The sequence below is a fragment of the Crocodylus porosus genome, unplaced genomic scaffold (genome assembly GCF_001723895.1).
Source record: "Crocodylus porosus isolate Cpor-Errol unplaced genomic scaffold, CroPor_comp1, whole genome shotgun sequence".
Lineage (NCBI taxonomy): Eukaryota > Metazoa > Chordata > Crocodylia > Crocodylidae > Crocodylus > Crocodylus porosus.
In genome coordinates, this window is record NW_017728929.1 from 1,656,707 (window position 1) to 1,677,389 (window position 20,683).

General features: G+C 43.0%; 1 protein-coding gene across 2 annotated transcripts in view; it reads left to right on the forward strand.

The window, feature by feature from the left end:
• The first annotated feature begins 2,024 nt into the window (after window positions 1–2,024).
• Window positions 2,025–20,683, forward strand: part of UGGT1 (UDP-glucose glycoprotein glucosyltransferase 1) — a 78,737-nt gene continuing 60,078 nt past the window's right edge. The window contains exons 1-7 of one of the 2 annotated variants that reach the window (XM_019542922.1): window positions 2,025–2,394; window positions 6,281–6,419; window positions 11,215–11,297; window positions 11,873–12,003; window positions 13,491–13,603; window positions 17,521–17,695; window positions 19,016–19,112. In XM_019542922.1, coding sequence (XP_019398467.1) covers window positions 2,040–2,394; window positions 6,281–6,419; window positions 11,215–11,297; window positions 11,873–12,003; window positions 13,491–13,603; window positions 17,521–17,695; window positions 19,016–19,112 — 1,093 coding nt within the window. In that variant the 5' untranslated portion in view covers window positions 2,025–2,039. The remainder of the gene's footprint in view (window positions 2,395–6,280; window positions 6,420–11,214; window positions 11,298–11,872; window positions 12,004–13,490; window positions 13,604–17,520; window positions 17,696–19,015; window positions 19,113–20,683) is intronic. The other variant, XM_019542924.1, reaches the window with a different exon arrangement.

A 20,683-nucleotide genomic window follows, 5' to 3' on the forward strand; every position in this document is an offset into this window, starting at 1 on the left:
GGCTGGGGCTGCGGCGTCGCGGGGGCTGTTGGGAGGCGTAGTTCTTATCGGGGGGTCTCGCGGAGGCGGTCTCGCGAGTGTGGGGCATTGGTAGGGGACTGGGCTCGTGCTGCGGTTGGCTGAGCCGCGTGGCGGGAGGAGTCATAGGGCGGGTGCTGGGGCGGGGCCAGCACCGCCAGTTGTAGGGGTCCCGCCCCATTTCCCGTCCCCCAGGTCCCTTGCTAGCCGCCGCCGCGGTGTCAGGGGCTGGTGGCTTCCCGACGCAACCTGGGGCAGCGGCTCCCGGGTCCGCACCGATGTAGCACAGTCGCAGCCGGGACTGCCTGGGCCCAAGTCTCTTGTCCACAAGGCGTTTCGGGTCGAGACGCGCTTGTCCCCTCTGCCAGAAGAGCGTCCCGGGACCGCTCCCGCTCCCGCTCCCCGCGCTGTTGTCCCGTTTCTCTCTGCAGTAAAAGAGGGAGCCCGGGCGCCCGGAGGGGTTGACGAGAATCCAGGCGATCTGCTCCCGGGCTCGGATAAGCTCCCAGATATTGCAGCCACGCAGGCGATTTGATAGTCTGGAGTTATCTAGCACTTGCCACGTGGGGAGTCACTCCGGTGTGAATTAGCAATTGAATCCAGGCAGGAGCCAGTAGATGATGAAGGCAACAGGTTACGTGGCTACCTTTTGTTGGTTGGTTGTTTCATTGTAGTGCCAGGCCAGTGGGCACAGTCAACACTTGCAGGTCATTTAAGGTAATTGATGAGTTCCTGCTAAACTGTTTACTTTATTGCTAGGTAGCCCCTCCACACACCGCAACCTCGAGCAGTTTGTCCATCCTGCTTGGCACTTGCCCGCTTTCCAGAAACAGATGAATGCTCAACTGTGACTGTGCAAGATGCCTTGAAGACGAGAATCTTTCACTGTGATGCAAAGAATAAAAATAGGGAGATGACTCTCTTGGCTGTGTTTACTTGTATGTGGCATTTAAGGATAAATGGCCAAGCTGGCCTGGAGTGAGGGGATAAATATTGCAAATCATTCCTGGTTACAAACTAAGCTACTCATCTACTGTCCTTGCCATTGGCGTTTGGCAGGCTGATGTAACAATTCTTGCTCTCCTATTTTCTTTGCAGGCTGAGTACCAATCTTTTATCTGTCTGTCTGTTTCAGTTTGAATTTGCAGTACAGAATATTTAAAGTAAATGCTGTCAGTCTGGACTGAGCCCAAACAGCAGGACATGAGAATACAAAGGAAATCTAAGCCTCCTACCAGACTTATCCCACTTAAGTATTTTGGGGTAAGATGTCTTCAAAGGCCACAAATGGCATGTTTCTGAGAGGAAGTCCCAAATACTGTTGATAATCACAATTTAAAAATATATATTTTATTTGAACAGCTTTTGGTAGAAGGAAACTATTTTATAATAGGTTTCACTCCCACGTGGGCCCCCCCCCCAACATAGGATGTTATGTTTGCTATGTCAGAGAGAACATTTATCAAGTAGCCTCCAACCCTGCAGCGTTAGGTGTCATGGTTGGGGCATAAAGGCAGAATGTCCTTCTACAACTACTCCTTACCACTAGCAGGAATATGTAGTTGTATTCTTGCTGCATGCACTACGGACTGTGCCTAAGGCTTTACTGCCCTGCTGTGTGTGGGAGCGTGGTGCTAACCTTCCTAGCAGGTGGGTATCCACAGCCAGCCCCCATCTCTGCCTCCAGTGAAGTGATGCTGACCTTTGCATACCCTAAAATGACCCTTTCCCTTGTGCTACCCACAAATGATTAGTCTCTTCTACTATGTATGATACCCACAGACTTGTGGCTTGTAACATTACAAGGTGCTTCTATTGGGCTATTATAGTCAGGATGTCAGACAAATTTTTAGGCACAGAATGTCCTGTAGCTCTAGGAAAGGAGGAGCTGTACAACTGAAGCCAAAATCCATCTGGCTCTTTCCACCCCACTCCCCCCAGTTGTGTAACACCACTTCCACTTTTAGGTCACATTTAGGCTCTGGCAGTAGGAACCATCGTATGATAGCGCCTGCGGTAACATGTCGGCAGCCCTGAACAGTTGTGGGGCTGCTCATCGAATTGCCTCTGTCCTCAGGCAGGGCCGAGGGGCCACTGACATCAGCTACACCCCCAGCACGGGGCTTCGCCGGACTCCTCCAAGCTCCGGCCCGACTCGCCTCCTCCCCAAGATGGCGGCCGGGTGGCGCTCTAGCCGCCCCGTGTGTCTGGCCCGCGGCGGCTGGGAGAGAGGGGTGCTCTCTGGCCGCCCGGCAGCGGGGCGGAAGCGGAAGCGCGCGGCCCGGAAGTTGGGGAGCGGCAGGCGGAGCAGGAAGGGAGCGTGTCGGGCGCTCACAGGTGCAAGCGGCGCAGCGGCTCCGGGCGTTTGCGCGGCAGGTGCGATGTGTGGGGACGGGGCAGGGGGCCGCCGGAGGGCGCGGGGAGGCTCGTTTGCTTCGGGACGAGTCCGCGTGAGCCGCGGCAGCGCCAGCCCTGGCCTTGTGCCCGCGGGCTCTGCGAAGGGGCCCCGGGCCCGTAGGCCCTGGGGCCCCGCCGCCCCTTGCAAGTCAGTGGGACTTGTCTTCCACTCGTGCCCTCGGGGCCTTCGCCTTAATAATCCGTCACGGGAAAACAGGCTACGGAGGGATGTCAGCCACCCGAGCCACGGCCTCGAGACCTGCTGGCCTTGGTCAGACTGCCAACGTATCGATCCGGGAAGGAGGCTCTGTCCAGGAGGGCCCGGGGACTGCTCTCCTGTTCCTTGTCTGCTCTCATTTTCCAGCAGTTTCACGGAGCAGTGTCCACTGGTGGCTTGAAGTTATCTGAGGGCCAGCAAGCACTGTCTGCTCTCTGTCCTCCCTCGCTGGGCTCACTTTGAACCTTTCACTCCTGTCCCTGTTTTCTCTTGTTTGTCCCACAAATTCAGTTGGCATGTATCCAGTAGCTCCCCCTATGAAGAAGGGGGCTCACTGTTGCACTGTGAGCCTAAGGTCCATGTTCCCCATATGTGTCAAATAGGCCTGCTCCAGGCAGAGCCGTCTGCGTCCCAACTGCTCCCTCCAAATGTTTGTCCAGCTGGTGCTTTGCAGAGATCCCACAGCCTCTGTATCTGACCTGCTCTGATGCTGAGCCACCTTCCAGCCATGACACTGTGCTGCACTGGTATTTTGAAAGATAATTTCCTGTGGGAATAATCATGTGGGCCTTGGACTAGGATTGGGAACAAAGGGGTTTAAAGCACTGCAGTGTCAGGCATGTTGCTGTATAACTTCAGGCACATCCCTTTATCTTCTTGCTTCAGATTCAGGTTCTGTAAAATGGAGATGGGATCCCCATCTTCCAGCAGTGCTTGAAGACAGATGTAAAGTACTAGGCCACTGGTATCATTTTTGATGTAATGGTTTCCTTCCCCTTTATGTCCAGGAACTTGGGCTCAAGTGCAGTTTAATGCATTATTGTAATTCTATGTGCTCTCCCCACTGCCTTAAGAACAAGTGCAGTGTTTGAGGTAAATATGTGGAGATCCTTTTTTCAAGTCTTAATGTGAGTTCCTTATGAAGGATCTAGTACAGAGTGGAAGCCTCCAATTATTTTCTAGACTCTTATAGCTGAAGGCAAAGTAGTAATTGTCACTCCAACCTTGCTTTTTCCAGCAGCCCTGTGAAGGTATAACTTACAGAGGAAGTCACTGTCAATAGTTCAATGATGCCAGTGTGAAAAATGGCAGTTTCTCCTTTTTTTTTATGTGGTGCCTCTTGCAGACTGCAGTAGCAGATCATAACAGCAACAACTGCCTGTGGTGTATCAGATGGCAGGTGGATGTGGCTCATATAGGCTATAGACCAAGGGTGTGTGATCAGCTGGCTTACCACATGCTGGCGTGCTGCCCATATCCACTTTAAAATATGGACTTTGCACGCAGAGACCTTCCCTTGAAAGATTCTGCTTAATGTAGTGCTCCTTTTGTTGCAAGTTATTTTGTTGCCTTATTGTAAGCACCCCCCCCCCAGCGCTTGTTAGGAAGAGTGGCACAATTCAAAATAAATAACGGTTACCATTAATATTTGACAAGTACATATTACATTCCATTTTCAGGGATTCTTAAAACACTTTGCAAATAACAGCACTTCAGTCCTGCCTATGGAGTTTCTGACTTGATGCTTTTTCCAAATCAGAGAAAGTTATTTTGTGAAACAAAACTAAAACACCTACTTTCCCTTAACTCAAGGGAGGTCACAATGCGTAAAGTCATCTTGCACTGAGTACAACCAGCCCATTCATGCTGCATTCCCCTCTGCCCTGGAGAAGTTGGAGAGCTACTAGAGAGCTCAATTCCTTCTTCCCTCTCAGGCCACTCTGACCTGCTTGGTTGTCATCCTTGAAACTTTGCTATCAGCTAACCAGAATAGCCCAAGCATAGTCTTAAGACATCCCAGGCACAGGCCTGAAGGGTGCATCTTCATAACAAGGAGTTACTGCTGTGTTGCTCAGTGATCCATAACAGACTGTTGTCTGCAGTTCCAACGTGTTTCTCAGTAGCAGACAAGTTACTTTCTCTATTACATATCTGTACTACAAGGGTTTTGCTCCATCTTTCATGGGAGCATGAGTTAAGCATAGCGCAGGATCTTTATATGTACAACAGAGAATCATGTATTCTTTGTTTTAACTGGTCTCTGAAATTATATATAGATGGTAGGAACAAAAGTGCCTAATCCTGGGAAGCTCTGTGCATCCTCAATTTGTGGAATTCTTTCAGGGACTTAGTCAAGAAATGTTAATTGTGCTTCCTTCTACCACAGTGCAAACAAAGTGCTACAATTGCTAGCTGGGCTTCTTGCCAGGTGTTACGTAAAGCAAAATGATCATATTTTTAATTCAGTTACATGGCCATGAGATGAGGCAAGAGCAGTGGTGGACAGTTGTTAGTAGAATGTTAGCAGAAACTAAGTAAATCTTGAGTGGCATGAATTTGTTTGGCTTGGTGAAGGAAAACCTTTCCCAGCATAGAGAGCAGCATAAACAAGTTGCAGAGATCCTAATGGGTTGGCAGTGTGTGATGAGTCCAGACATGCACTTTAATTTAAAATAGATATGCACACACTCATATGTGTATAATGTGCATATGTATATATATATATGTATACATATGCAAATATTACATATGTATACGCACACTGAGTGCGTAGTAGGAGGAATGAGAGCCAAGATGTAAGAGGTGTGCAGGTGGTACTATGTAAAAGCTTGTAATGAGGGCAAGAAATTGGAACTATTGAAGAACAAGACAGGCTGGTTTCCTTGACCAGGAATTGAACTCAGGGCAAAGTGGTAAGAGTACCAAAGCCTAGTCACTGAACTAGAACTGTCCAGTTTGTGGCCCATAACAGCTTAAGTTGTGGTCCCCAGGCTTCTGCCCCACAACCCTTCCTCCTGCAGCAGATCACAGTTCTGCTCAACTCTGGACCACTGTCACTGCCACAAGATCCTGGCCCCAGAGCAGCTCCCTACCCAGCCCTGCCCTGCTCTGGTCCCTGGCAGTGCTGCTGGGGCCGGTCTTCATGGAAACCCTGACCCTGTCCTGTCACAGCCCTGCTACTGCTGGGGTCTCCATGGAAACCAGCCACAGAGCAGTGGGCAGGGGCTGCTAGGAAATGGAGTTTGCTGCTGGCGCAATCCAACCTGTGGGCCAGACCTTTCCAACCCCTATGTAGAGGCTAGTAGTGAAATGACATTAATTCCAAGGTATGGACCTCCTAGCCTATGGAAATCTCTTCAGTTATAGCCCCACTCCACTTGACCATTGGGCCTTCCTAATTCAACCTCTAGAGAGAATTGTGGGGTTTTGCCTCCTTGAAAGTTTTGTTAGTTTTCTGAATCTAACCTGCAAAGCTGTCTGTTAGACTTTGGCTCCTATCACCTTAGTATCTGACTTTGGTCAGGACATCAGCAATGTATCTCTATAGTGATAGTCAGGGGGAGAAGTGGGGGGACAGGACTTGGGACTATTACAATTCCATATCTAACAGTCAGGTATCTGAACATGACCATTTTTCAGTAAACCTTAGAGCATGAAACTAGAAATGGTTTAGGCTTGACTGCAGGTAGGGAGTCGAATCTTTATAAATGTCTCTTTTTTAATATTCATAGGATTTATTCTGACTTGTGGATGCAGGCGATTGAATTCCAGTTGGTGCTGTTATATTTTTTGGTAAGGGTAGGTTTCAGTGTTTATAAAATGAGACATGAAATGGCTGTTTCTGATACACTTTTTCTTTGCTTTTAGGAATTTTCTATAAAATGGGAATTTTTATTGCGGTCCTTGGAATTTGGTTCAGCTCTTCTCTAGTTAAAGCAGATTCTAAAGCTGTGACAACATCTCTGACTACAAAGTGGTTCTCAACTCCTCTGTTACTTGAAGCTAGGTAAGTGCGCTTCAAGTAAATGAAGTTTTCATTTAGAAATCCGAAGGTTAAAAGTACTAGATTGTGTGATCACAGAGAAAATACAGTAAATGCCTCAAGGAGAGTAAGTGGTGCATATCAGCCTACTTCTGTCAACTGCATGTAAGCACTCGCATGTTGTGTTCCTGTTTGGCCTTACTGTGTTTCAGTATTGTCTTTGCACAGGGATGTTCTTAATCTTGTGCCAGATTAGAGGCTGGGTACATAGATGTTTTGCATCCTTCTTCTAAAGAACCCACTTTCTCTCACTATTTCTCCATCGGATGCACTAGCTCTGCACTGTTTCCTGCTACTTCCTGCTGTGCTGCCTGCTTGCCATCACCTCTGACCTCCTCTATTACCCCCCATAACATTTAGCATAGCTGCCCATGCCGAATACCATCCCATCTGAACATCAGGGAGCAATGTCACTCTTCCTAGGCTTATTTATAGCAGTAATTGTACAGTATGTCTGTGTCACAGACCTGGGATATCCTGGGAGGGATGTCCCTGAGTATGCCCCATCCTGACTGCAAGCAGCAAGCCTAGAAATGTGCCAGTGATATTGATCTGGGAATATTCCTCTGTGATTGTCCTCAAGGCCTCTTATCTGGTGTGTGTGTGTAACAGCAGTACTGAGGACAGCCCTTAGGTGGCTTCAGTGGTGTATTTCTGGGTTTGGAGTTAGTTGACAGGAGATGATCAGTAGCATCCCAGCCTATGACATGCTGGGGATGCAATGTAGGCATGCCCCCAGAGGCTTGTCAGATTATTGTGGATTCTGTAAGAAAATTTCCTTGGACTATATGTGCTTCCCATATAGTGTGGCATATATTTTGCTTTCTTGTCTCTGCTGCACAGGTGTTAAGGAAGTGCCTAAAATTAATGGCATAAAGTTAAGTTTCCAGGACTTCAGTTTTAGTAACTTGACCTAGAGAGAGGATTTTATTATATCTGGAGCAGAAGTGTCAAGCATGGGGCCCACAGATCAGATCTGGCCCCTAGGTCTCAGACCAGTGCCACACACTGCATGCATATAGGGATGATTTATGAAAGACTTGTGGAAACAAAGGAGGCTGCCTAGAGCAGAAGGATTCTGTTAGATAGTGAAAGCAATCAAGGAAGAAGAAAACTGGCAGTAGGGAGACTCCATGATTGACAGGAGAAGCCATGTGCAGTATGTGGGGGAATGCTGGACTTTTACCTGATCTCAAAGACTTTTGCTTCCTTGCAAACACACACTTCCTTGCTGTAGCTTGTTCACTGTCCAAAGGGGGAGGGAGAGGGTGTGAGAGGGAATGGGGCTGGGGTAGGCACTGACCAGCTGGAGCGGTGTGGGGTGTGGGACCAGAGTTGCAGACAGCTTGTTCAGGGAAGGGGGGTGGCTTCTCACCACTGCGTGCACCTCCAGGGCAGACATGAGGTGTATGTGCCCCCTGGACTTGTACGTGGGGCAAGGGTGGGCTGCCCATTGCAGGCTTGGGGCCAGGGGCTGCGCTGGCTTCTTCCCAGCAGGGAGGCTGGGCCAGGTCCGTGCTCAGATAGGTGGTGGTGCTGGGAGGGGTGGGTACAGGGTGGGCTATAGCCACCCCAAAGTTCTCCATAGCTGCCACCCCCCAGCACAGCCCTGGCCAAGCCCCTCCATCAGGAAGATGCTGGTGTAGCCCCCAGCCTGGAGCCCACAGTGGACAGCCTGCCCTTGCCCCATGCACAAATCCGGGGGGTACACACACCCCATGTCTGCCCTGGGAGTGCGCAGAGTGGCGAGGAGCCACCCCCCTTCCCATCCTCTGCCCCTCCTTCCCCAGACAAGCTGTCCATGACTCCGTCCCATGCCCTGGCCCGCTCTGGCTAGGTAGTGCCTGCCCCAGCCCCATTCCCTCCCTCGCTAGGGGGACCTCAATCTGCCCTCCCCCCTCCCCCATGCACCTTCCCCACTATAGACTTACCAGCCAGATGCTGCTCTCCAAACTGCTGGGCTGCACATAGGCTATTGGATTGGTATCGGTCGACATTGTGGGTTAATAACTGGGCATCAGTATTGGCCAAAAAATGTTTTATCAGTGCACCCCTACTTTTTACTAAAACAAGAATCGGTATAGAAAACACATGGAAAGAAGGTACATTATGTTCTTATCTGAGTGCATATCCAGCTGAGACTAAAACCTCTAAAAACTAAACAAACCATTCAGTGGAGGGAAAGGGAAAAGTGCATGAAAAATACTGTACCTTTGAAGTCTGTGGATGGAGGTTAGTCACAATAGACCCTTCATTATTTCACAGTAAGATTTAACAGAATCATCAGAATTGTAGTCCTGTTAGTTTCCTCCACAGCTGAATAAATCTCCCTTGTCAAGTTGCTTTTCCTGGGATTTAAGCCAAGGTTGTTTTTTTAATAGGTGTCTGAAATTAGATTCCTGATAAAGAATGAGAATTTATTGTAGACACTAAAATTTGAGTTTTACATAAACATTATCAGGAAAGTTAAATTCTAAACCCAGACTCATTAGCTATTATCCCCAAACCACCTCTGCTTTTCTTACGTTATTAATAATCATCAAGGCAAATAACACTTTAAACACAAATCTGTGCAGATATGAGCTATAATGCGATTCACATTAAAATAAACCTTTTGTCTTGTTCAAACAATTCCTATTAAAAAAATGCAGTATGGGGATGTGGAGATATCTGTTCCCATAAAGCTAAGGCAGCAATTAGATAAATGTTGTTTTTCAGTTGTAAAAGGTACAGTAGTTTATTTTTCATGCTCGTCAGTATTTTCGTGGACACTTCCCAGGCCCTGCTGGCTCTGTTTTCATGTGTACCATCTTTTTATGTATTCCATTCAATCATTTGCTCTTGGGGTTGCTAAATGAAAAATGGATTCTCTTGTCATTGATTAATTGAGACATTTTTTAAGCATAAGAAATCAGAAAAGATAGTTTACCACTGAAGAAATGCATCTGCTTAAGACAGCTGTCCCCTATATGCATCAGAAGAGTTCTTTTTAGAATAGGAAGTTTTCCAAAATATCTCTTCTGATGTTTTCTCTGATTAGCTTGAACTATAGTTAATGTCTGATGTAACCCTAGTATACAAAGTTCTGGTCATACCTGTCATTTTAACTACCAGATTTAGCCTCATGGCGTCACTGGAAATTCTAGCGTAGATAAGGCTTAAATGTTTCCAATAGGTCCAAGTTCTGGTTTAGAGTATACTGTACTGTATTTATGTACTTGTAAGCGGCTAGTACAAGTATTCAAAGTTCAGCTATATTGAGAGCTATAATGGGAGGAGAATGACTAAAGATGGCACATTAAGGCCTATGCATGTAGAATGCAGTTATTTTTAGAAGCTACAAAACCCAGCACACCAGCAACCATCATCTTTGAGATGATGCTTGTCACATTCTCTGATTCCATAGGAGCGCTATAGGTTGCCTATATTGGACTTTTCAGCAAACTGAATCTGTGCAACCAGCAAATGACAGAGAGTCTTCAAAAACTTCTTTTGAGTCTCTGAGCAGTATTTGTATCTTAATGATTGGCTCACTTTTGGTCCATGCAGAGAAGAAAGCGCTTGCTCAGGAAATCCTATTTGTTTGGAAGATGAGCTTTAATTTGGAGAAAAATAAACGTAACCCTTTGTCATGACCAGATTTTCTGAACGCTATTTCCTCTCTGATGTAGAACTCACTGGAAATATTCAGACAATAAATCAAGTCCCCCATGTCCTGCCCATAACTGGGCCAAAGTACAGTAAAGTGACAACTGGCCAATCTTCTGTGACTCTTGCTGCCACTAAGAACCCAGCTACAAGCGGACCTTAAAATAAACAGAGTCCAGTCAGTTTGAGTCTACTACTGCTTGTGAAAATGGGCAAAAGGTGCTGCAGTGGAGCTATTTATCTCTGAAAATAATCCAAAGTAACATAGGGAGGGGTATAGATCCAGGAGTCTGGTGTGGGAGGAAAATTAGCTTCCATATTTGCTTGTTCTAGGGCAGAGTTCTCAAACTAGGGATCGCAGGTAACTTAAGAGGGAGTTGCAAATTTCTCGTCTCTCCTCAGTGGGGCTGCCACCACCATCTAGCACTCCATGCCACTTCCGCTGCTGCTGGGACTTCGGCTTTACCCCCTCCAACACCCTCCACTTATCGAGCAGCCGCTGGGGGACCCCTTGCTTCTCGACTGGCTGCCGGGAGTACACCAACCAAAAAGTTTTCTGAAGGCCAATTATTAACTACTTTTTCTTACCTTAGAACAGAGGTTCTCACACTTTGTGATGCCACAACCTTGTAAAATAATACATAAATTTATGTGCAAACCATGCCCTTTTCTCTCAAAAATTATTTTAAAAGGGACAGTATCTAACTGTTTAACATTAAGCATTCACATAATGGTGCTGTAATTCACTGCATAAATGTCTTTCCCATAAATATATTTCTTAGCTAGCAATGAGAGACAGAAGAAAATATATACATACATACATCTGTGCTTGCAGTGTTCATAGATTGGAAGGGTTAATAGTAAGTGCCTTTAAGCTTTACCTCTGTGATCTTTTAACAGACATTTGTCCTGACCTAAAACTGTTTTTGGTTCAGCTTCTTTTCTGGTAATTAAGCTAGGTTTGCTGATATTGGTAGCTGTATCAAAGGGATTATGTACTTGGATGAGCTTGGTAAAATTTTTAGTATTTTAATTTGAGGGAAAATGTAATAAAATTATCTATCTCCTAAAGGTGTTCTTTCCTCCTTTCCCCCCCCACCTTTCTCATCAGTGAATTTTTATCAGAAGAAAGTCAAGAGAAATTCTGGAGTTTTGTTGAAGCTAGTCAAGATATTAGATCATCAAGTCATGGAGGTAAACTTTGTAACTTTGTTTTTGCTTAAGGTTAATCACCATGAACAATAAATAAGCAAAATCTCTTGTTTTATTGTGGCTGCAATAACAAAATTGGAAGAGAATTCTGTTTGAATACCTGTCAGATCACAATTTGAAAAGAGTACTTAATTGTATAATCGATACAAACCAGCATACAATCCAGAACTGTGCTTTTCCTTTGTTGGCTTGTATCATACCATCAAATATAAAAACATTGTAAATGGTTTCTTTCCCTCCCTCTGTGTTTTTTGAGAATGCAGTTCCCATTTTATAAATGGTAAGTACATGGGAGCCTTTTAAGTGCAAATCCTCACACTTGGGGACAGGATACAGTTGCATTCATACAAGTCCTTGTATGCTGACAGTGTTCACTGAAATTAATGTAGATCCAATTCTAGCATTGAGCTTGAACAAAAATGGAGGGGACAAGGCTTTAGGTTTACAAATTAGCTATATTAATGGTCCATTTAGTGGAAATTACAACTGTATGAGTGTGGCTTTTAATTGTAAGAGTATAGCATGGAAAGCTAATGACTTGTGCTCTGGCTTCACAGGTAATAATTATTCTTCCTATCATGCAATGCTGAAAATAGCCAGCCAGAATCTGTCACCCCTGCAGAAGAACTTACTGAAGTTTTCCTTGTCTTTGCGTTCTTATTCTGCTACCGTCCAAGCTTTTCAACAGGTTTGTATGGACCAATGGAAATCATTCCATGGCTTTTAGAATCTTCCATAGGATCCAGGATGGAAGTTAATACTCTGGCATTTTTTATGAGGTTGCAAAAGACCTTGGACCTGAAAGCTGTTCCATGCAATCAGATCCCACTTTGAGCTCTGCTGTGTAGAGCAGATTGCAGAATTATAGGCTTTAAAGATACCTGCTGTATATAATTATAGTATCTCTTGCAGCTGTTGATGTGTATGGAGTTATTCTGTGAAAAAACCTCCACATTTAAAATTTGTGGCTTAGACCATAAAAAAAGAACAAGGTATTTTAACACTTGTTTTCAATGTAGTAAATGCCTGTGTTCTGAATTCTAATCAAACCCTCACTGGCATTGAAAATTAAAATTTCTTTTGAGGTATAAAGCTAATTAAGCTACTTGTCTTTAAACATTGTGTTGGGAAGGTTGCACCTATGGAAACCTACGAAGACTAAAGGTTTAACTTTTCTAGCTTTCAGATTTGTTCAGAAGGATTAAAACATTTCCTGCTGCTTCATCTGTTTTTAAAAACTGTGTTGTAAAATCTGTTCTGCTGAACATACCAGTAGGGTTTGGAAGACCCAGAAACATTGCTTGAAGAACCTTCACATTGAAAAGTCTCTATAATGTTCATAAAACAACTAGCTTTATTACATTTGACTTGCAGAATTTTTTTGGTTATTTTCATTGTGGTATCTAAAGGCTAACTTCTGTAAAAGATATATTTGGGTTTGTAAATGATGGAGTAGATAAAGAGGTAGCAGTCACTTAGCAAACTTAAATGGTATTTGAATCAAAATTATTGTTGTTGAGAAATGGTCAACTTTAACTTACATAGTATTTGTCAAACATGCTACTTCCTTAGCTGTACTATTTTGAAATTGTATGTAATAGTCCAGGGACATGTAACTTCACCTACCAGCCTTCTTAGATGGAAATAAATTGTATTTTAATTTTTTTGAATGGTGCATTTTATAGTTTGTTATAGTTTATGATCTGTTCTGTATCTTAGTTCTGGTAAAATTGTGCTCTATTTTTACAAGATTTTCTTCCGAGGTAGAGTGTTATGACTATATGCCCACATTTAGAGGGTGACTGTGTGGAGTTTAATCATAAAGTGTTTGTACATGCAGCATTCTTTATCAATATTACAATAAAAAGAGAAGCATTTTTTTTTAAATGGGATAAAAAATATTTTTACTTTAAATACAGTACTATTGGAATGTAAGCAGTCCTAAATTATTTGCCAATTACTTTTGCATTTATTTATTTTTCAGATGGTTAATAATAATAAAAAAAATTACAGTGAAATGAATCCTGGTTTGGGAATATTATTATTGCCATCCCCAAATCGCATTGCTATCAGTTTCGGTTTGTTAAAAGAGTAAAATATAATAGAAATAACTAAATGATACATAATTACATAATTTAAAAAACTGCATTATAACAGAGGTATATTTTATTTCAGATTGCAGCAGATGAACCTCCACCAGAGGGTTGTAGCTCATTTTTTGCTGTGCATGGGGAGAAGACTTGTGAATTTAACAGTCTTGAAAACCTTTTACAGACAGCTTCAAAGAGGTACCCCTTTATTTGAATTATTAGAATGAACCAAATCTGTAACGTTCCTAAGCTTGAGGTATAGAAACTTTAATGCATTCCTACTTTGTATACTCTTTGATTCCAATCTATATTTCCCTTTCTTTAAATACCTATCTGCAACTTTTCTGCTGTATAACCAGAATTTATATTTTATCCTGTCTCCTCAAATGTATTACACTGCAGGGATGTCTTAACACATCTTAACAGAAATGGAGAGGGTCAGCAGAAAGGTAACAGTAATTCTCAGACATGTAAATAAACTACAATAGGCAGAGAGGTTAAAAAGATCCGGATTGTTTAATAAAGAGTAGCTAAATTTCTGAGATGATAGAAGCTAATGAATGACCCAGAAATGAGCAAAGATTTTTGTGGCTGAGATCTTGTCAGACCCAACTGTATAAACTTGAGGAGATATAGGGGACTTGTGTACCACTGTACTGTTTTTACAGTGGTACCCAAAAGTTCACTAATATTCCTCTCAACTATACAGTAGGCCCATGCAAAGCAGAAAGTATTTGCTGTGGATTTGGCTATTCGAATCACTGTCCCGATTCGAGTAGTCCAAAACTGAATCCGAAGATATTCAGCGCCAAATATTATTTGGCCATAGACTGTACAGGCAGGCATTGCCTGTGGGAGCAGCCAGACAAGCCCAAGCTTGATTCGGCAGCCCCAGGAGAAGCCACAGCTCCTCTGGCTGCCCCCCCCACTGGGGCGAGGCTGGCAGTGCTGGCAGCCCTGGGAGAAGCCATAGGGGTTGGGGGGAATGATCGGGGTGCTGAGGGATTGAACCGGAAACTGGGGGGGAATAATCAGGGGCTGGGGGAACAAATAGGGGCTTCTCCCAGCTCCTGGTTTGATTCCTCTGCTCCCAATCATTCCCCCAGCCCCTGCAGCTTCTCCCAGGGCTGCCAGTACTGCATGCCTTGCCCTGGCAGCTGGGGGGGCAGCCAGACGAGCTACGGGGGCAGCTGGAGGAATGGTTGGGAGCTGGGGAAAATTGAGCTGGGAACTTGGGGAAGCCCCTGTTCATTCCCCCAGCTCCCTGATCATTGTGCCCCCCCAGCTCCCGTGGCTTCTCCTGGGGCTGCCAGCACTACCTGCCTCACACCGGCAGGGGAGCAGCCAGACAAACCGTGGCTTCCCTTGGGACTGCTGGCTCAAGCTGGGGCTTGTCTGGCTGCTCCCCCAGCTGCTCCCACTGGCACTGCCTAGTGACTGCTTATACAGTCTGTGGCCAAATCTCTGAATTTCTCCAAATTGATTTGGAGCCTTCTGATTCAATTTGGATAAATTAATGGGTCTCCTGATTAGATTCAGATTCGGAGATTCAGCTGCCAGATCTCCTCTGAATTGAATTGGCTACTGAAGCGTCACACAGCACTACTATACAGATGTATAGTAAGAATGAATGAGATCAATGAAATCAATGAAAGAGATCAGCCACAAAAATCTTTACCATGCATTTTTCCTGGACTATATCATGGCTATAACATCACCCCAACACTATCTAGAAAACAGCAGTCAGATTGTTCATTTACACTTAACAAAATTAATAGAGACAAAGGAAAACTTAAATCTAGTAAGATTTTTATCTGCAAAATATATTTTGAACTTTTGGAACTTGCTATTGCAAGTTTGGGATTCAAGTATTGTATCGTACTGGGATACAAGTTTTTAGAGAATTTAGAAAAACTAATAACTAATCACAGCATCCAGAGTTAGAATAATGAAGAAAAAAAATAGTATCCCAAGACTGAAGGGGCAGAACCGAGATGTAGGAAACACCAGAGAATTCTTTATCTGATTATAAACACCAACTAAGAGCAACGTGGTTGTGCTGTGCAGTGCTCCTAACATGGTTTAATTGTGGGGCAGGCTGCTGGCAACATTACAAAAATATGAGATGCTATTTTAGATAATAACTTTATGCTTCTGGTGAAAAATTCCCAATGGGTAGTCCCTATTGTACTGTCTGTTTAGAGGGTTTATGTCTGTATCAAATGATGTTGGTTTCTGTTGGAATCTGTCTGCAGTATCTATATTCCTGTATATTGGTGTGTCAATGTAGTATGATGCTAATCCTTTAAATATAAAATATAAGTTGCACTACTTTTTTTACATAGTTATTTACACTGTATATAAGAACCAACACTATCAAATTGTTTGCTTAGGACAGTACATTTAGAGACACAGAACACTTGTATGACATATTTTAGTGATTTATAATACAACTGGTGTGTGTTTTCAGGCCCACAGTAACATAATGTAAGAGCAGATGCTGATGAATATTTGAGCCTTTACTTCCTTTTAACATATTTGCAAATGGCACACAGTTGTCAGATGTGCAATAGGAAATCTTAAACTTTATTTTGCCTCATAACCAAGGATTCTGGTTTTCTCCGTTAAAAAAAAAAATCCCCAATTTTCTGATTTAAAAAAATAATCCAAAATCAACATTTTTCCGTAATTAAAATGAAGTGCCTCAATATCTCGTTATCTCTCGATAGATAGATAGATATCAGGGCACTTTATTTTAATCACGAAAAATTTGGATCTTGGATTACTTTTTTAAATCCAAAAAGTATATACAATGTAGGTTAGCAGGAATCCTGGTTTTCTCTGTTAAAAAAAAAAATCTCCATTTTCAGATTTAAAAAAGTAACTCCAAATCTACATTGTAGATATATGTTTAATTTTAATCATGAAAAAATGCGGATTTGGGGGTACTTTTTTAAATCTGAGAACTGGGGGGTTTTTTTTTAAGTGGAGAAAACCAGGATCCCTGCTTATAATTAATCTGTTGTAGCAAGGAAAGAATAAAGTTTAAATTGATAGTAAAAATTAGTAACAAAAGGACAGGCTTTACAAAATGTCACACCGTATCAAATTAAGATTGCCCTTGGTCATTTTTTGTAGCTTTATTTTTGTAAGCAAGGGTTAATTCCTAGTTCACGATTTTCATGCCTTGTTCTGCTGTTGTTTTCTAGTGGCAAATCCTGTTTGGGAATATTTTAAATCTTAAATTATAGTAGCGGTAAGATTTTAAAAGCTGTATAAAGCCTATCCAAAATTAGCGTTGTCCATTCAATGATGTGATATTGCCACCTTTCCTTGCATATGATTTGCTCCTTTCCCCCCTAAAAGGAGTTGCTGGAAATCGTGGTGTGTGTCTTCAGTGAGGAAATTCAGGGAGCAGAGGGCCTGATCCTGTGGAAGCTGAACTGCTCAGCCCCAGTTTGAGCCACATGGGCCGCCAGCAGTAGCTGCCCATGTGGCCAGGTCAGCTGAGAAGTAGGGCCAGGCAGTTTGGTTTAACCAGTAGCTTCAGCCAAGGGCCTGATCTTTCTGGAGCTAAACTGCCCAGCCCCACATCTTGAGCTGGGTATGCACTGTATTCTGCAGCTAGGGGTTTAACAAAACAGCCATAGGCCTGCCTACTCCCCTCCACAACTGTCTTTGTTTTCCTTGCAAAAATATTACCCTTACTGGTATTTTCAAGGAAAGATCTTTTTTTCTTCATTCCATTTTCAAAAAGCAAGGTGTGTCTCTTTGGGGATGTGTGGCATGCAAGAAAATATGGTTCTTTATTTTTTAGCTCAGACATGTACCTCCCTAAAAAGGAGAGTTCATTTAAAACATTAGGCAAGTGGTCACTCATTTAAACAAGAATCATGATTAGATGCTGTTTTGTAGTTTTAGAGCTGGAAACCTCAGTTTCATTTTTACCAAGTTTTGCCCTTGTGAACCAAGTGCTGACAAGCATAATGAGTAGACATTTGAAACTGCAGAAGTTAGCCTAACAGCTACACAAAGTGAAAAGAGATTTTTGTTTTGATACATCTTCTACCTGAAAGAGGAAGTACAGCTTCATAATTCTCAATATTTGTTCCTAGGCCGAAGCCTTTTTTGTTCAAAGGTGATCACAAGTACCTAGTATCAAACTATGAGAGTCCTACTGTCATACTGTATGCTGAGATAGGATCTGAGGAGTTTTCCAGATTCCACAACTGGCTTGTATCAAAAACAAAGGCAGGAGAAATCACTTATGTCCTCAGACACTATGTTGCTGTAAGTATTGCTGCTGTTTTGAACTATTATCTTTGGCATAGAAATAACCCCTGGCTAAGATTTAAAAAAAACCGGTGTGTAAAATTGGACCTACCTAAATTGACCTGACTAACTTTAGAGAGACCCGAGTGTGTACATTAAATGCTGACTTTTGGTGCATGTTTTCAAAATTTGTCATAACAACTTTTTGTATGTTAAATTTGGTATTGAAATAGGATTTCTACACTTTGACCTCAATCTGTATAATTAAATGATTAAAATTGCTTATATCACTTAAATTACTACGAGAGAGTTTCTTTTCTTATCCTGTATTTAAATACCTGTTAAAATACAAAACACTTGTCATGTGACTGGGTGGAAGAAGGGGGTAGTGTTTTCAAGGGGGTAGATCATTCCTTCTGCATAGGACCAGAATTAGATCCTATTGCTGAGCGGTTTACCAGCCTTAGCATTATCTGACCCTTGATATCTTCTGCTGTGCCCAAACTGCACTTTCAGTACTGGAGCATAAATAGGAGAACTGCAGAATGAGTGTTTCACTCTTCATTTTGGTGCCTGGAAGGAGTTTTGATCTATTTACTTGTTCTTCCTTATAATGTGACTGTATATTGAAAAAAGCTTAAAGTGTATCACTTGGACTGAAAGCCAACCTTTCTGTGTCATAAAAAGTGTTAGCTTAATTTTGGTCATGTTGGTACTTCCAGGAAATACAGCAAAAAGAATAATATTGTTGTCTTGCTTTTTGTCTTCTAATTCACAAAACTGCCTGGAATTGTAACTGTTGTATGCAAAATAATTTACTTCCATAATTAAGTATTTTATACAGAGAATCATGATCAATGTCACTTGGTTTATACACGCACATACATTTATATACAATATAGAGTGTGGGCACGTGTGTGTGAGCGTGCACACACACACACACTTGCATCAAGTGATCAGAGGTATCGCCCAAAGCCAAGTCAAATTAATATATATTTAATACAGGTTTTTTAGCTGGAAATGTTAATTGATTGGACGATTTCTGTAATATTTCATTCTCATATTTGATCTATCAGTATCCCCTTTTTCAGCAACCTGAGTTAAGAGCCTAACTGGACTATATTAAGAAATAATTGCTTTACAGTACTATAGAATCAGTCTTTTCAATGCTATTCTCATGTTTTTGCAATCTGCTAATTGTGTTTGAATTGTAAAATAACAAACATGGACACTTTGACTCAAGTTACTTTGATATATGCCAGTACAAAGCTAGTTTGAATGGACTGTACATCTGTACCAAGATACACGAGTTGATTATGCTTTTATCTCGTTTTACAGAATCCAAGTAAAGAAAAAGTCTACCTCTCGGGTTATGGCGTGGAGCTGGCCATTAAAAGCACAGAATACAAGTCCAAGGACGATACCCAGGTGAAAGGTGAATTCTTACCAAAAAAATAAGAATTTTATAATAAAAATAATTTGAGTTATACTCACATGAGAAACCATCCTTCCAGAGGAGAGAGAATGGTGTTCTAGTTCCTCCCACTTGGAGATCTGAAGACCATTATATCCTCCTCTCTGCTCTCCATTCACTTCTCATTCTTCAGTTTGGGAGTAGGATTAGTTTCACTTCAGAGCATATAAATACCCACAAGCTCTTCGGGGCAGAGAGGCTCTTTTTGTATTTTGCACAGTGCTTTGCCTGATGGGTTCCTAGTCCCTGATTAGTAGTGCTGTGCGAATTTTCGCTGGCAGTTTCATTTTGACACTGTTTCAATTTGTTTTGAGCTCGAAACAGCAAAATCGAAACAGAGAGCTTTGAAACAACCTTGAAACGAAATGAAACAAGTTGAAATGTTTTGACATTTTCGAAATGTTTTGAGTTTTGAAGCTCAAGCTGGGCTTGTCTTCAAGGAAACAGAAACTAAAGTGAGAGGAAGGGGGAAAGGCGGGGGGGAAGAGCGCTCCCATTATTGACTGTGTAGCTGGCCAGCGACTGTCATCCTTCCCTGAAGTCTCTTCCAATCCCAGTACTCTGGGGGAGGGATGGAAAAGCTGCATAAAAGGCAACATTGTTTGTACTGTCCTGCTTTCTGCCTTGTTGCTAGTTACTGACTGGTGTGTTCCAGTTTGCCTGTCAGCAGCCAGAGGTAGGCCCCCAGAACCTAGAAGCCCCTGTACCTATATACTTGACAGGTGGCAGGCTTCGTGGCCTCAGCAGGGGTTAGCATGCAGCTTTCACCCTGCTGCGCCTTAACGCGCACAGTGTCACCCAGGTCACAAGTTTTGCTTGTCCGCAGCTTGAGGTGTAGTTTCCCCAAAACCCCTGCACCTATCTCCTTGAAACATGGCAGGCTTTGTGGCTTCAGCAGGGGCTATCATTCCTGCAAGTTTCATCCAAATCAGGCCAGATATTACAAAGTTAGAGGCTGTTTTGAGCTTCCCCATTATAGCCTGTGGATGAAACATTGAAACAGTGTTGAAACAGCACAGCAGTTTTGAATCTAAACAAAGTTTGAAACAATATGCTGTTCTGTTGAAACACAAGTCGGAACAGAACTTTGCTGTTTCTCACAGCCCTACTGATTAGGGCTTCTTATCCTGGTGATGACATCACTGATTCTTTAAGATAGCTAGACTTGAGCAGCACTAAGCATTTCATTTTCTTTTTTCCCCTTCTCATGTTCCTCTTTAAAGCAGAATGTTTCCTCAGTCAGCCTTCCATACTTCTGCCATCCAGGGAGGGGGAGATTGGTGTATTTTACATTTATGTCCTAATATCATATCCAGAGCAGCAAGAATCCAGCCATTTCCTCTTTCAGGAAATAGTATAGAGACTGGTTCAATTTCATAGATTTCATAGATTTCATAGACATTAGGGCTGGAAGGGACCTCGCGAGATCATCAAGTTCAGCCCCCTGCCCAAAGGGCAGGAAGTCAGCTGGGGTTATAGGATCCCAGCAAGATAAGCATCCAATTTACTCTTGAAGGTGTTCAATGTAGGTG